This window comes from Gossypium hirsutum, chromosome D06 (genome assembly GCF_007990345.1).
Source record: "Gossypium hirsutum isolate 1008001.06 chromosome D06, Gossypium_hirsutum_v2.1, whole genome shotgun sequence".
Classification (NCBI taxonomy): Eukaryota; Viridiplantae; Streptophyta; class Magnoliopsida; order Malvales; family Malvaceae; genus Gossypium; species Gossypium hirsutum.
The window spans coordinates 7865635-7879050 of NC_053442.1; the positions used below are offsets into that span (position 1 = coordinate 7865635).

Genomic DNA, 13416 nt, shown 5'->3' on the forward strand with positions numbered 1-13416 from the left:
TGGACATTCATTGAAGAGTCAACAGATTCTTCAAGCTAATAATTTTTCATGTGATGCTTGCTCTCAAGGCAAATTAATCATTCGGCCATCACCAGCCAAGATAAATTATGAATCTATCACTTTTCTAAAACGGATACAAGGAGATATATGTGGACCAATACACCCTCCATATGGACCATTTAGATATTTTATAGTTTTACTTGATGCTTCGACTAGATGGTTGCATGTATCCTTGTTATCAACTCGAAACATGGCATTTGCTAGGTTACTTGCTCAGTTGATCAAATTACGAGTACATTGTCCAGATTTCATTATCAAGACAATTCGTCTTGACAATGCTGGTGAATTTACTTCCCAAACTTTTAATGATTTTTGTATGTCTATTGGGATAAGTGTTGAACATCCTGTAGCACATGTTCATACACAAAATGGTCTTGCTGAATCATTAATCAAACATCTTCAATTGATTGCAAGGCCATTGCTTATGAAGTCGAAACTTCCAATTTCTGTTTTGGGGCATGCCATACTACATGCGGCATCATTAATTCGAGTCAGGCCAACAAGTTATCATAAGTTCTCTCCGTTATAAATGGTTTTTGGTCAAGAACCAAATATTTCCCATCTGAGAACTTTTGGATGTATTATATATGTTTCGGTTGCTCCACCACAACGCTCTAAGATGGGTCCTCAAAGGAGGTTAGGAATATATGTTTCGTCCTTTTAAATAAATGTGTTGTTTGTCTGGCTATTGGCCAAGGGATTTCCAATTCGTACATGGAGTTGCAAAACAATTTTTTGGACTCCCACAGGAAGAGAAGCTGAAAAACTCGAGAGCAGCTAATGAGGTGGAGGGTTACGGCCATGATCTGATAGTCTCAGAAAGACAAGTTCTTGACTGGAACACTCGCTTATTTCTTAGGGTATGTCCTGAAAATGAAAGAAACCTCAACCTCTGGCCTGAAAACCCACATAATTTCAGGTATAACAACTTACACTTAAAAGCACAAAAGGAATTTTGGGGCCAAAATTTGTGGATTTGTGATGTAGTTGCTGTCTAATAGTTTGTGATTTATGATGATTTCTATTTTCTTGAACAACTGTGTACTGTGAGTTGAATACTAGCAGAGATATCTTGCATGCATACTCCCCCAACGTAAAGCAAATGATGGATCTTCTCTTTAAGGCCATGGCTAAATCACTTGACTTAGAGAAGAATAGTTTCTCGGGTCAGTTTGGAGACAACCCTGTAATGCAAGTGAGGTTCAACTTCTATCCACATATGGATAGATCAGGTGTGACAGTCTTATTACAAGACGAAGAAGTGGAAGGCCTTCAAATTGTCAAAGATGGGGCATGGATCACAGTTCCTCTCATCCCTCGTGCTCTTGTTGTCAACCTTGGTAACCAAATGCAGGTATGAACTTTTAACATTAAGCACTGAAATATTGAATCTGTATAATACAGCAGTGAGCTGCAAAAGAAAATGAAGTATGGAATTAGTTGAATATGTTTTGAATGGATGCAGATACTGAGTAACAGGATATTCAAGAGCCCTGTGCACAAGGCGGTGACTAACACAGACAAGCCGAGGATATCTGTGGCAATGTCTAATGAAGCAGAGGTAGATAAGGAGATTGGACCTGTGGAAGCCTTGATAGATGATTAGAGGTCAAGGTTATACAGGAATGTGAAATATTATGCTTCTTTTAACTATGAGTGCTTTCAGAAAGGCAAAGTAGCACTTGAGGAAGTAAAATTTCATGCATAGAACGTGGGTTCATGCAAGGATTAAAGGCTATTTTTAGATTTTGATGCATGCCTTTTGAAGCATCAAGTTTAATCATATATACCATATATAATATGCTTTTGACTAATGCTTTTATCAAAGTAAATTGGATACCAACTATATTAACAAATACAAAAAATAAATAAAACAAAATTTCTATAGAATGTAAAAGTGAGGTATACATATCTTTAAAATCATGCACCTATACATACATTACATGTTTTTAACGTTTAATTTTTATTTATTTTCACCTTTTTTTTTAACTTGAAGAATAAAGATATCAACTTAGAATTAATTTTTAAAAAAACTTCAATTTCCTAAACATGCAAATGTTATTTAACATGAAAATATTTTTAAAATTTGCAGTTATTCAATTTATAAAACTATCCAAGTTTACTTTGTAACTTCTTTTTCCTATTTTTGATTGATCGATTTATTTTTGTTTTCTCCTACATTGTTTAACAATACCATTATTACTCAGATATCTTATATTGGAGTATAACTGATAATGGTGTTCAGGTCTGAGCTTTGACTATTAAGAAATAAATAGTAATGATAAAAAGAATAAAGTACAAAAATTATAGTTTTCAAATATTCATAAAATATTTTAAATATAAAGTAATTTCAGATAAAACTAACGAATTGAATAAATCAGCTAAAAATATGTATAAGCGTGAGGTGCATACATCATATCTCATCTAGGCTTGAATGCTAAACAACAGAAGTTACCTTCGACACGGCTGAAGGGTAACGTTTAAGTGAATATTACCCTGAAGTTACAACTTACAAGATTAGAAATGCTCCAATGAGAATGGTTTTAAACAGGGTCCTAGTGTATGCCTAAAGAATGCTAATGACCAACAGTAAGAGACATACAGAAAAAATTTCAGACGTGTCTTTGATGAGAAACATCCATTGTGCAAGTAGCTTGAGTAGAAAAATCATACTGGAGACTAAACTACTAGCAATAACTCAGCAGCATCAGTGGATTCTCTCTTATATATGATAATCACCACAATGAAATGTGGAATATTATCTGGCACAGCTCCTACACTCAACAAAATAGAGTGGCAATGCTACAGAAATATAAGTGATACAACAATGGCCAACTCCTTTCCAAAGAATAATAGAAAATAAAAACAAACTGCTACCTCCGACAAAGGGATAACTCAGGATCTGGTAAACAACTACAGTCAAGACAAAATTTTGATTGAAGCATCATATTCCTGGGGCCCTACTTCACTTGAAATCAGATCACCTACATTTCTTTCATTATTATGATTGATCACCAATGCCAACTTCTGACAATTCTTCCTGTCCTAATGTTCTGTATCTCAGTGCTCATAATTATTTTCTAGTCTACAACTACAATTTCCTTATTATTCAGAAACAGACCCTCTTGTAGGCATCATTTGCTTCCCAAAGTACACTAGAAATAAATCTATAAATAAATAAAAAGAAACTTCACTTTTGCAGCAACGATGACGTGCATGGGGTTCATACACCATTAACAAGTCCTTCACCTGCTGATTCCAGTGAGCAGTAAGAGACCCGATCACCATAATGTAGAAAGCCGATCACCATAATGTAGAAATAAAATCAAGTGAAATCCTTCACAAGTAAAAAAATGCCAAATCAATACCAAAATGATAGAATGATAATTATCTAATTAATAAATATATAAAAATATACATAAATAGACACATACGTATACAATGTATCCATCAACATTATACTAATAAAAAGGGGAGACAGGAAGAGATACAGCAACATAGAGTATAGTGAGATAACCTACAATAAGATAAATCTACAAACTTAAACAGTTGCCAGGGCCAATACTTCCATGCCCTCAATCAAGCAAGACTTTTGAGGATCAACACTAAAGCCTTGATTTTAAGAAATTTTAGCTTAAAAAGCCTTTTGATCTTTTGAGAGTCAAATAGATATTAAAATGGCCAAAAAGTAGTAGTACAAACTACAGCAAGATAAAGATTAACAATATAACTTACGGATAAAAACAAAAACATAGAGCTAGCTGATTTTAACACTCTCCGGAGAAGATGAAAGTGCTGCACCATTTTTCCCAACTGATTTCTCCTGCAATACCTCAAGCTTCTCTGAATCTCCAAACAGTTCCTTCCGAAGAACACCATGCAATCTACCAAAGAGCTGCTTCTTCAATGACTCAAACGCAAAATCCATTCTCTCAAGCTGTTCCATAGCATTTACATTGTACATGAAAAGCCCATAATAAAGCTCAAAGCTGTCTCCTGCTGTATTCTCCACCAACTTCAACAGAGTCTCATAACCTTTTGTGTTAATTGGTGTAGACTCCAACTGCAGCTTCTCCAAAACCCTGCCCATCGTATGGGTAATAAACTGCGAACCTGCCGCATGCCAATCATGTTCTGCACATGTCATCTCCACCATTCGGCATCCTTCTCTTGCAAAAATATCAAGGAAACTATTACATCGAGCTACCCGTCTTTCATCATTTCCAACCCTCACCTTATCAAAAACAAAAGGAAGCTCGTTCCATCCATTTTTACCACTTTCAGGTCCAAACATGGGATGTGTGCATAGAATATCAAACTCTGGCGGTAAATGTTGAAGAAACAAATTCCTTGGAAACTCCTTCACTGATAGTACATCAACAAACAGAGTACTTCTCTTCAATCTCTGAAAAGGCAATGACTTGAGAACTTTTTCAGTCGAAAGAATCGAGGTGCACAAGAGAATAACTTCAGGATGCTCTTCACAGAGGTCATTAGCATCAGAGAAGAAAGAAACCCCCAATTTCTGAGCTGCATCTCGATAATCAGTTCGAGAATAGGCTAAAACAGAGTGGCCCTGACGAGCCAGAGTCTTTGCAAGGAACTGGCCAAAGTTTCCAAATCCAACAATCGCAACCTTGAGCTTTGAACTGTCATCAACACTTTCCAATATCTTTCCTTTGAATTCATAAGGTATAGTAACATCTTGAGATCTGAAAGTTCCAGTAAAAGACAGTAAATATATTATACAATTTGCATCACAATAATCCCAACTTACTCTCTCCCAAGCACTTTTAAAGGTCTATTAATCCTAGATCTATTATAAACTTCACAAATTATTATGCATTAAACACGAAATTAACCATGTCAAGGAAGAAAAAGGATACTGAAATCCTTCATTCCTAGCAATTCAGTCCATGATATTAATATTAAACGACTATCAAAACAAAAGCATTAACCATAAACAGCCTGTACAACCAAGAAAAATTCTAAATTCTCTGTGATCTTCCTTATTCAGCTTCAATTGATATAGAAAGTCTTCAGTCTATAAGCAAAAAGAATAGTGACTATCTATGCCATGCATGTTGAATTGAACAAAAAATTAAAGAAGCAAACATGAAATCCAAGAAATACCTCAAAGCATTTGAGCTGAAAGCCGATGCAGCACCATTTTGGTAACTACTATCATGCACACTCTTTACCTTCTCTCCATTCTCAAAAAACTGTTTCCTCACAACATGATGCAGCCTACCAAAAAGCTCATTCCTTAAAGCATCAAAGGCCAAATCTAACCTCTCCACCATCTCCAAAGCACTCTTATTATACAGAAACAACCCGTAATACAAATCAAAGCTATCCCTACAAGTATTCTCAACCAAATCCAACAAAGTCTCATAACCCTTTGTATTAATCGGCGTTGACTCCAACCCCAACATGTCCAACACTCTTCCAACCGTGTGTGTCATAAACTGTGACCCCGCCGCAAGCTTGTCGTGCTCCTGGCAGCTCATTTCCACCATTTTACACCCTTCACTTTGAAAAATTCCAAGGAATTGTTCACATCTTTGAACCCTGGAGGATTCATTTCCGATTCTAACCTTTTCGTAAACAAAGAAGAGGTCTTTCCAGCTTTGCTTGGCGCTTTGTGGTCCGAACATGGGATGCGAACAAATGATGTCGAAATCAAGGGGCAAGGCATCGAGGAGTAGATTCCTGGCGAACTCTTTGACGGATAAAACATCGACAAACAACGTGGAGCGTTTAAGTCTTTGTAAAGGAAGAGTTTTCAAAACTTGTTCGGTTGAGATAATTGAAGTACAAAGGAGTATAACTTCTGGGTGTTGCTCACATAAGTCGTGGGGGTTTAAGAAGAAGGAAACTCCCAGTTTTTTGGCTACGTGGGAATAATCGGATCTCGAGTGGGATAAAACTATGTGGCCTTGAGAAACAAGAGTTTTAGCAAGAAACTGGCCGTAGTTACCGAAGCCAATGATGGCAATCTTGAGGGTGGAAATGGGTGGTGCATGGTCTGGGTGGGATTGGGATGTGGGATTGGTGGAGGAGCATTTGACATGGAGTGGTTTAACGGAATGGACAAATACGGGTTTTGTTATTGAAGGTGATGTTGGAAGGAAAGAGAGGTGTTGGAGGAAAGGTGGAGAGGAAGAGGAAAGAAAAGAAAGAGAGGGCTTGGAAAGGGACGGATGGAAACAAGGATGAGTAATCATGACTTGTTTAGCAGAAAGGAAATCTCTGCTTATGCACCTAAAATTGGCAATCGGCAGCAACCGGCGAAAGAGGGCTGACCCTGAGACCCCTTCGACTATGGGTGTGTCCAAAATCGGCAATGAAATTAAGATTTCTAGGGGTTGTGTTTCAGCGGCCCTAGAGGAAAAGGGAGCGGCTGCAGCACCATTGGTTTTCAAAAGCGAATGATTTTAGTCCTTCAACTCCACAAAATTACAAAATTGTTATTAAATCATTCAAAAAATTTTATTTAGCTCATTTTCTCTTTTACCATTCATATATGCAAATCAAAAATCAAATAATTTTATTCTTTGATTTTCAACACTGACCATCAAATAAACTTAGATTTAAGGTATATTATTCTACTTGTTATTGGATACTAATACATCATACTAATTATCGAATCGTTGCTTGAAACTTACTAATTGGCTTAAAAATAAAACGTAACTTCCCAATGGCTTAAATAAAAACTTTCGAATAATTTACTGACCATTTTATAATATTTTTAAAATTGAATGACCAAAACATAAACCCGTTAATAGTTTAGTGACATTAGATTTAGTTTACCCAAATTTTTAAAAGTCAATGACAACTTCAAAAAAAAGTTAAATTGTGCTTTTAAGTACCTGTACTTTTAATATATTTAAAATTTAGTCTCCTTATTTTTATTTCAAGAAATTTAATCCCTTTACTTTTCAAATTTCAAAATGTAAGTCTAATTGTTATTACTATTAAGTTTTTTTATTAAATTTAGATTTATTACAATGTCATTTTTTACATTACATAACTATTAAGCAGGGAGAAGCAAGAAATTTTCTTTAGAGGAGTGGAATTAAATTATATATTTTTTACGGTAGTAAAAATATAATTTCACTATTTTATAGCTTATATTTTTATAATTTTTAAAGAATTAAATCAATTTTTATTATTTTTAGGGGTCAAAATATAATTTTATCATTATTAATTTAAGATTTTATAAATTATAAAGAGACCTAATTGGAAAATTTTCCATTTTAGAGGCCCCTTGCTACTAAGTGAGTATTTTTTTTATTTCAAAATTTCACACCAATAAATTTAATAAAAAAAATAACAGTGTTAATAATTGAACCAAAAATTTAAAATTTAAAAAGTAAAGAAACTAAATTATTGAAAATAAAAAATAGACTAAATTCTAAATTTACGAAGAATACAAGAACTTATAACCAAAAGAAAAATAAATCAGCATATAATTAAAAAATTTATAACTAGTTTGGTTACTAGTATAGTAACACGAAAAAAAAATTTATACATGTATTACAATAGTTAAACATGAAGTAAAGAATAGTTACTACAAATTTAAATTTAATATTAGATAAAGGAAGAAATTAAAAAGGTTAAAATATTTTGTTATTTACTCATACATTAAAAAGAATTTAAGAAATTTGATATTTTAAAAATTATCTAAAAAAATTGTATTTGTAAGTTGTGTTTAAAGTTACCCTAATCTATAGAAATGATTTTTCACCATAATTATTTAAAGGTGGATTGTGATTATGAAAAATTAAACCACCCATTTTGATTTTGTCTCACGTGCCATTTAGATGGCTCTTAATTTTACTTTTTCCCGATTATTTCTTCAATTATTTTTATTTAAAAAGAAGTCATATAAGTTTGGTAGAATGTAGAAAAAGTCTAGCAAGTAAAACAGCACTTTTCCCACTGGATTAAAAATGATGGCTTCATTTATCAAAGAACTACATACATTCAAATGTTGAGTTTTGCCTGCAATTTATAACATGAATTTCACAGCAATACAAACAAAACGCCTTCTTCCATAGAACAAAAGAAAGTGACAATACAGTTCTGAACTCTTTTCTAGATTGACCATTATCATAGTCATCATCATCATTGATTTCATTGTCAACCTTTTGCAAGGGAAAATTTTCGCTATAGATTCAACCTTTAAGAGGATATTGTCAAAATGTGCTACACACTAAAACTATACTCGAGAAAAAAAAAAGGAGATTTGGAAGAGAACCGGCAGAGACTGTAACCGTTTTTGTGTTCTTTTACTTAAAATATCTTGAAAAGCAGTCCACCGTGTGTAGCGAAGAAGGGTGCAAAGACAAGTGATTCAACAGCCATTAGCTTGATGAGGATGTTCAGTGATGGTCCGGATGTATCCTTTAGAGGGTCCCCAATGGTGTCACCGATAACAGCTGCCTTATGTGGTTCTGATCCTTTGGGACCAAGAGTTCTTGCATGTTCTGAAGCACCGGCCTGCATTCCACAACAAAGTCCACACCATAAATATAATAGAACCATTAACTTCAAAACAACAAAATTACAGTCAGTCAAATCATGGATACCTCGATATACTTCTTAGCATTATCCCAAGCACCCCCTGTGTTCGATGCGGAGATAGCAATCTACAAATATTACCAAGACAGAAACAACTTAAAAATGATCCTCTTGTAGGAGAATTACAAGGTTGTGGTGACCCGATATTAAGACTTGTTAACATTACCTGGACGCCAGAGACGAGGGATCCAGCAAGGACACCGGAGAGAGTTTCCACACCAAAAAAGATCCCAACAATAAGGGGTGTGAGCATAACTAGCGCACCAGGTGGGATCATTTCTTTGATGGAAGCATCAGTAGAGATTTTAACACAGGTAGCATAGTCTGGCTTAGCAGTGCCCTCCATGAGACCTGGGATCGTGTTAAATTGCCGACGCACTTCCTCAACCATCTTCAAAGCAGCACTTCCCACACTCTTCATGGTCATAGCAGAGAACCAGTAAGGAAGCATTGCCCCGACAAGCAACCCAATAAAAACTTTAGGGGTCAATACATCAACTGTTGAAATAGCAGCACGGCTCACAAAGGCACCAAAGAGGGCAAGGGACACAAGGGCTGCTGAACCAATGGCGAAACCCTGAAAAGAATTTAGGAGTGTACAAATGAATACCCATTATCGCTGTAATGCAAAAATATAGATCACATTTTCTTCAAGCTAGCAAACACATAAATGCTACATGAAGCAAAAATAAGCGCAACTACATTCCAGGCCTTAGTACAACAATTAGTTCTCAACTGACAAACTAAAGAAGAGAACAAAGATGCTCAAGCGGTAACAGTTTCAAGGGCAAATATTTTAGTAAGTAATCAAAATATAGAATAGATGTTGAAGTTCAATTTACACTAAAGCAAAAAAATCAGGGCTTGGAAAAGCAAACACAAGCTGGCTTCAAGGGACAAACGCAACATTTTTGCAAAGACATCAATGCCAACCAAAACACTAAAACCTGCATTAGAACTTGTTATACCAATGCAATCCAGAGGTGACATAAATCAAACAAGCAGAGAAACTGTATGCCCGGTACTTAAGTGAAAACAAATCAAACCTTTCCAATAGCAGCAGTGGTGTTTCCTGCAGCATCAAGAGCATCAGTTCTCTCTCGAATTCTGTGGCTCATGCCAGCCATCTCAGCAATGCCTCCAGCATTATCACTGATGGGACCATAAGCATCAATAGCCAATCCAGTAGCTATGGTGCTCAGCATTCCAAGGGCAGCAACAGCAATGCCGTACATAGCAGCAAAGCTGAAACTAACAAAAATACTCATTGCGATGGCAAAAATAGGAATAATGCAAGACTTATAACCCAAAGCAAGGCCGAAAATAACATTAGTCGCTGCTCCAGTCCTGCAGGAATCAGCAACGTCTTGTACAGGGCTGCAGGAGAAAGTACACACAGTTAAAATCAATGACAACAAAGGATAGTCCAAGAGAAAAATAAATACCATCCAGACTAATTACCTGTATGCATTGCTAGTGTAGTACTCGGTTACAAAACCGATAATTAGGCCAGCCCAAAGACCAACAGCAACACATAAGAATAGCTGCCTGCAGATGGAATTCAATGTCACACTCATTCTAATGCAAGCATATGACGATATTTCTCAATGAAAGAAGCACCAAGAGTTTACCAATTCTTCACAGCTTTCTGATCTCCAAAATTGAAAATGGTAAAGGAAGATGGAAGAGCTACCCAACTAACAATCCCAATTCCGATAGTCATGAGAACAGTGGAGATGATAAGTTGCCTCTTCAATGATGGCTCAATTTCCTTAACAGCCTTGATCTCAAAGAAATCAGTAGCAAATAAGGTGGTGATTAAACAAACAATGATACCAACGGAACTTATAATGAGAGGATATAACATCGGAGTCAATTCATGATTGATGCCAAAAGAAGAGATGGAAGCGACAACAAGTGCAGCACAAGATGATTCAGCATAGGACCCAAAAAGATCAGATCCCATCCCAGCGATATCACCAACATTATCCCCAACATTGTCAGCAATCACCTGAAAACAGGAAAGCAACTCAGTGACAAGTGAAAACCCAACATGAGGAACCAAAACTCAATTTCATAATTCTAAGTGCCATAACATGTTAGTAGATACAAGTTACTTACAGCTGGGTTTCTAGGGTCATCCTCAGGAATGTTCCTTTCCACCTTGCCTACAAGATCAGCACCCACATCAGCAGCCTTCGTATAGATGCCTCCACCAACTCTTCCAAAAAGCGCCATGGACGAACCTCCAAGCCCATAACCAGTGATTGCCTCAAAAAGACCACCCCAGTCATCACCGTAGTAGAGCTTGAATAAGTTGATGGCAATGTAAAGCACCAAAAGACCATTTGCAGCAAGAAGAAAGCCCATGACAGCACCAGATCTGAATGCAGTAATAAATGCCTTCCCAACTCCCTTTCTTGCCTCCAGGGTGGTTCGAGCATTAGCATAGGTAGCAATTTTCATCCCAAGAAAGCCAGAAACTACTGAAGTGACAGCACCGAGCAAGAAAGATACTGTGCTGAATATAGCAGTGGCAAGAGCAGGTTTGCACATCTTAGATTTGTCATAAGTGCAAGGCTGGCTCTTGGTGCTGAAACCCTCTACCGAGCCAAGGAAAAGGAAAATCAAGATTGCAAAAGCAACCATGAAAATGCCAACATACTGGTACTCAGTGAAAAGAAATGAGGTTGCTCCTGCAAACTCATAAGTCCAAAATTAGCTAATGGGGAAAGTCTTCTCCAAAATTAACAACAGAAAAGGCAATAAACAGAGCAACTAAATGTAATCCAGTAATCCCTTGCAAGAAAAGCATATTGTTAGAAACATCATCTACAGAACAAATTTAAAAATAGTTGCATTTTCCAATACAACCTTTTGTTGACGGCAAATTTAAAAATATTGAATCTATATATACTTTTGTTTTTAACAACAGTAACCTATAAACACAAAAATAAAGTGAAAAGCAGAAACGAACTTGGAATTGTTACACCAAAAAGTAACTTAGTATGTTACAATCTTAGAAGCACAAAAATTATTCCAAAGCATCTCACTTTCCAAAAGTAAAATAAAGTGCTAAAGCATATAATATCATGAAATAGTGCAGCATTTGCTGAAATCAGCTTTTACTCTCACAATCATTCATGTATGATACATTTAACGCAAAAACACAATCTTTTTTCTTTTTTAGAAAAGGAAGATAACAAAGTAAAAAAACCATCCAACTTTTATATCCTTGTTAAGTAAGGCTTTCAGAGTAAACAAATTGAAGGGTTCTGGCCACTGAAAACTTGATTCAGGGCAGCCCCATATGAAGTAGGAATTCCAGATCTGGTACAAGCTTCCACCAAAAGAAAAAGAAGGTAAAAGATATTGTATATAGATTGCCATCATGCATCTTCCATGTGCTAGAAGAGCATTTAAAACCCAAAAAGGAAAAAAGAAATGGCCAGAATCTCAATTATACTCCCTATGTGTAAAGAGGAAAAATGTAGCAGAACAGCCTAAATCAACGTTGATTGTGAGATATAATAAATAAATACATGTAGGTCCAAACTATAGATTCACCCCATCACCATACACTTCGATCTGAATAAAGCATTCATTAAAACGCATATTTTATTTTTAAGATAGCTTGCACAAGCTGTAGTTGTTCATGGGTTTTAATTAAAAAAACATAAATATCCAACAACATAGAAAGCAAATACAGACACTTAGGACAGGAAACATCAAGAAATACAAACCTCGTGCTCCAAAAATCTTTCTTCTTCCCAGTGATGCTTCATAAAACAATATCAAATTTTATACAGACAAACCAAAAACACCACCAACCAAACATAAAAAAAAAAGAACTCAAAGATTAGAAAAAGATGTTAAAGTTCTGAACAACAAGAAAAAGTCTCGTTTTTCTTCAGAAAGACGAACCATTTCAGCTTAACTAATTCCAACATGCAAAGACGGGAACCCAACACAAAAAATATAAAAAAAGACCAAAAGAATCCATTTTCCAAGAAACCCAGACCTCAAAAACATGTAAAAAGAAGGGTTGAAAAGAGTAAGAACCTTCAGATATGGCGGTCTGAATTTCAGCACACTTAATAACAACATTATGGTCATTAAGACCTTCTTCTTCTTCAATGAGGTAATCGGAATAGCCGTTTTTCCCACCCGCACCGTTGTTACCGGGGGAACCCGAGTCTCGACCCGGGGAGAGCTTCACCTTGGAAACAAGAAGCCATTGTGCAAGAGAAAAGACAATTCCAATAACGGCGCAAACGGGGATCAAGATCTCAGCTCCGAGATCTGGCAAAATCGAAGACCCCATATTGACCACCCTCCTAAAGAAATGAAAAGAAAACAAACGACCGAGGCGAGAGAGAGAGAGAGAGAGAGAGAGAGAGAGAGAAAAGAAAGGACTATTTTCCAATGAAAGAAAATGGGAGAGAACTGTGAGTTTATATACACGCAAAGGTTATGGTCCAAAACTTTAAAATATAATAAATTAAATCACAAATAAATATTTTTTTCTTTTTTTTATGAAATTATAAGAAGTGGAAGGAAAGTTTTACATTTACAAGTAAGTGGTGAAAATCACTTTTGTTTTTTACCTTTATTTTGGGGGATTAAGTGGCAATTTTACAATTAAAATTAATTTAGGACCAAAGTCTTCTTTTATTATTATTTAGAAATGTAATTAATTAATAATTTCGTTTGACAACTTTGTGTTCAAACTACTTGCCATAATTGATAGTGATTACTTGGCTAAAATAC

General features: G+C 35.7%; 3 protein-coding genes across 3 annotated transcripts; 1 reads left to right on the top strand and 2 right to left on the bottom strand.

The window, feature by feature from the left end:
- The first annotated feature begins 250 nt into the window (after positions 1-250).
- On the top strand, positions 251-1666 carry LOC107900002 (protein SRG1-like). The gene is made up of 4 exons (XM_016825732.1): positions 251-550; positions 810-979; positions 1123-1414; positions 1526-1666. The coding sequence occupies exons 1-4, from the start codon at positions 251-253 to the stop codon at positions 1664-1666; spliced, it is 903 nt and encodes a 300-aa protein (XP_016681221.1).
- A 1079-nt stretch (positions 1667-2745) lies between these two features.
- LOC107901339 (arogenate dehydrogenase 1, chloroplastic) lies at positions 2746-6544 on the bottom strand. Its single transcript, XM_016827294.2, has 3 exons — positions 5194-6544; positions 3796-4772; positions 2746-3397 (listed from the first exon to the last, which is right to left on the bottom strand). Exons 1-2 carry the CDS (start codon positions 6285-6287, stop codon positions 3818-3820), a joined length of 2049 nt encoding a protein of 682 aa, XP_016682783.2. The 5' UTR covers positions 6288-6544; the 3' UTR covers positions 2746-3397; positions 3796-3817.
- A 1461-nt stretch (positions 6545-8005) lies between these two features.
- Positions 8006-13100, bottom strand: LOC107901338 (pyrophosphate-energized vacuolar membrane proton pump). The gene is made up of 8 exons (XM_016827293.2): positions 12709-13100; positions 10768-11342; positions 10278-10657; positions 10108-10194; positions 9693-10023; positions 8813-9223; positions 8655-8714; positions 8006-8565 (listed from the first exon to the last, which is right to left on the bottom strand). The coding sequence occupies exons 1-8, from the start codon at positions 12968-12970 to the stop codon at positions 8359-8361; spliced, it is 2313 nt and encodes a 770-aa protein (XP_016682782.1). The 5' UTR covers positions 12971-13100; the 3' UTR covers positions 8006-8358.
- Positions 13101-13416: the final 316 nt, after the last annotated feature.

What these genes read in the sequence shown, in the direction of transcription:
- LOC107901338 (XM_016827293.2), bottom strand. Translation starts at nt 12,970, where the DNA reads ATGGGGTCTTCGATTTTGCCAGATCTCGGAGCTGAGATCTTGATCCCC. An exon ending in CAGAAAGCTGTGAAGAATTG is followed by an intron (nt 10,195 to 10,277) that starts GTAAACTCTTGG and finishes TTCCATCTGCAG; the next exon opens with GCAGCTATTCTTATGTGTTG. An exon ending in TACACTAGCAATGCATACAG is followed by an intron (nt 10,024 to 10,107) that starts GTAATTAGTCTG and finishes TTTCTCCTGCAG; the next exon opens with CCCTGTACAAGACGTTGCTG.
- LOC107901339 (XM_016827294.2), bottom strand. Translation starts at nt 6,287, where the DNA reads ATGATTACTCATCCTTGTTTCCATCCGTCCCTTTCCAAGCCCTCTCTT. An exon ending in TTCAGCTCAAATGCTTTGAG is followed by an intron (nt 4,773 to 5,193) that starts GTATTTCTTGGA and finishes TGGAACTTTCAG; the next exon opens with ATCTCAAGATGTTACTATAC.
- LOC107900002 (XM_016825732.1), top strand. Translation starts at nt 251, where the DNA reads ATGGCATTTGCTAGGTTACTTGCTCAGTTGATCAAATTACGAGTACAT. An exon ending in GAAAACCCACATAATTTCAG is followed by an intron (nt 980 to 1,122) that starts GTATAACAACTT and finishes GTTGAATACTAG; the next exon opens with CAGAGATATCTTGCATGCAT. An exon ending in ACCTTGGTAACCAAATGCAG is followed by an intron (nt 1,415 to 1,525) that starts GTATGAACTTTT and finishes GAATGGATGCAG; the next exon opens with ATACTGAGTAACAGGATATT.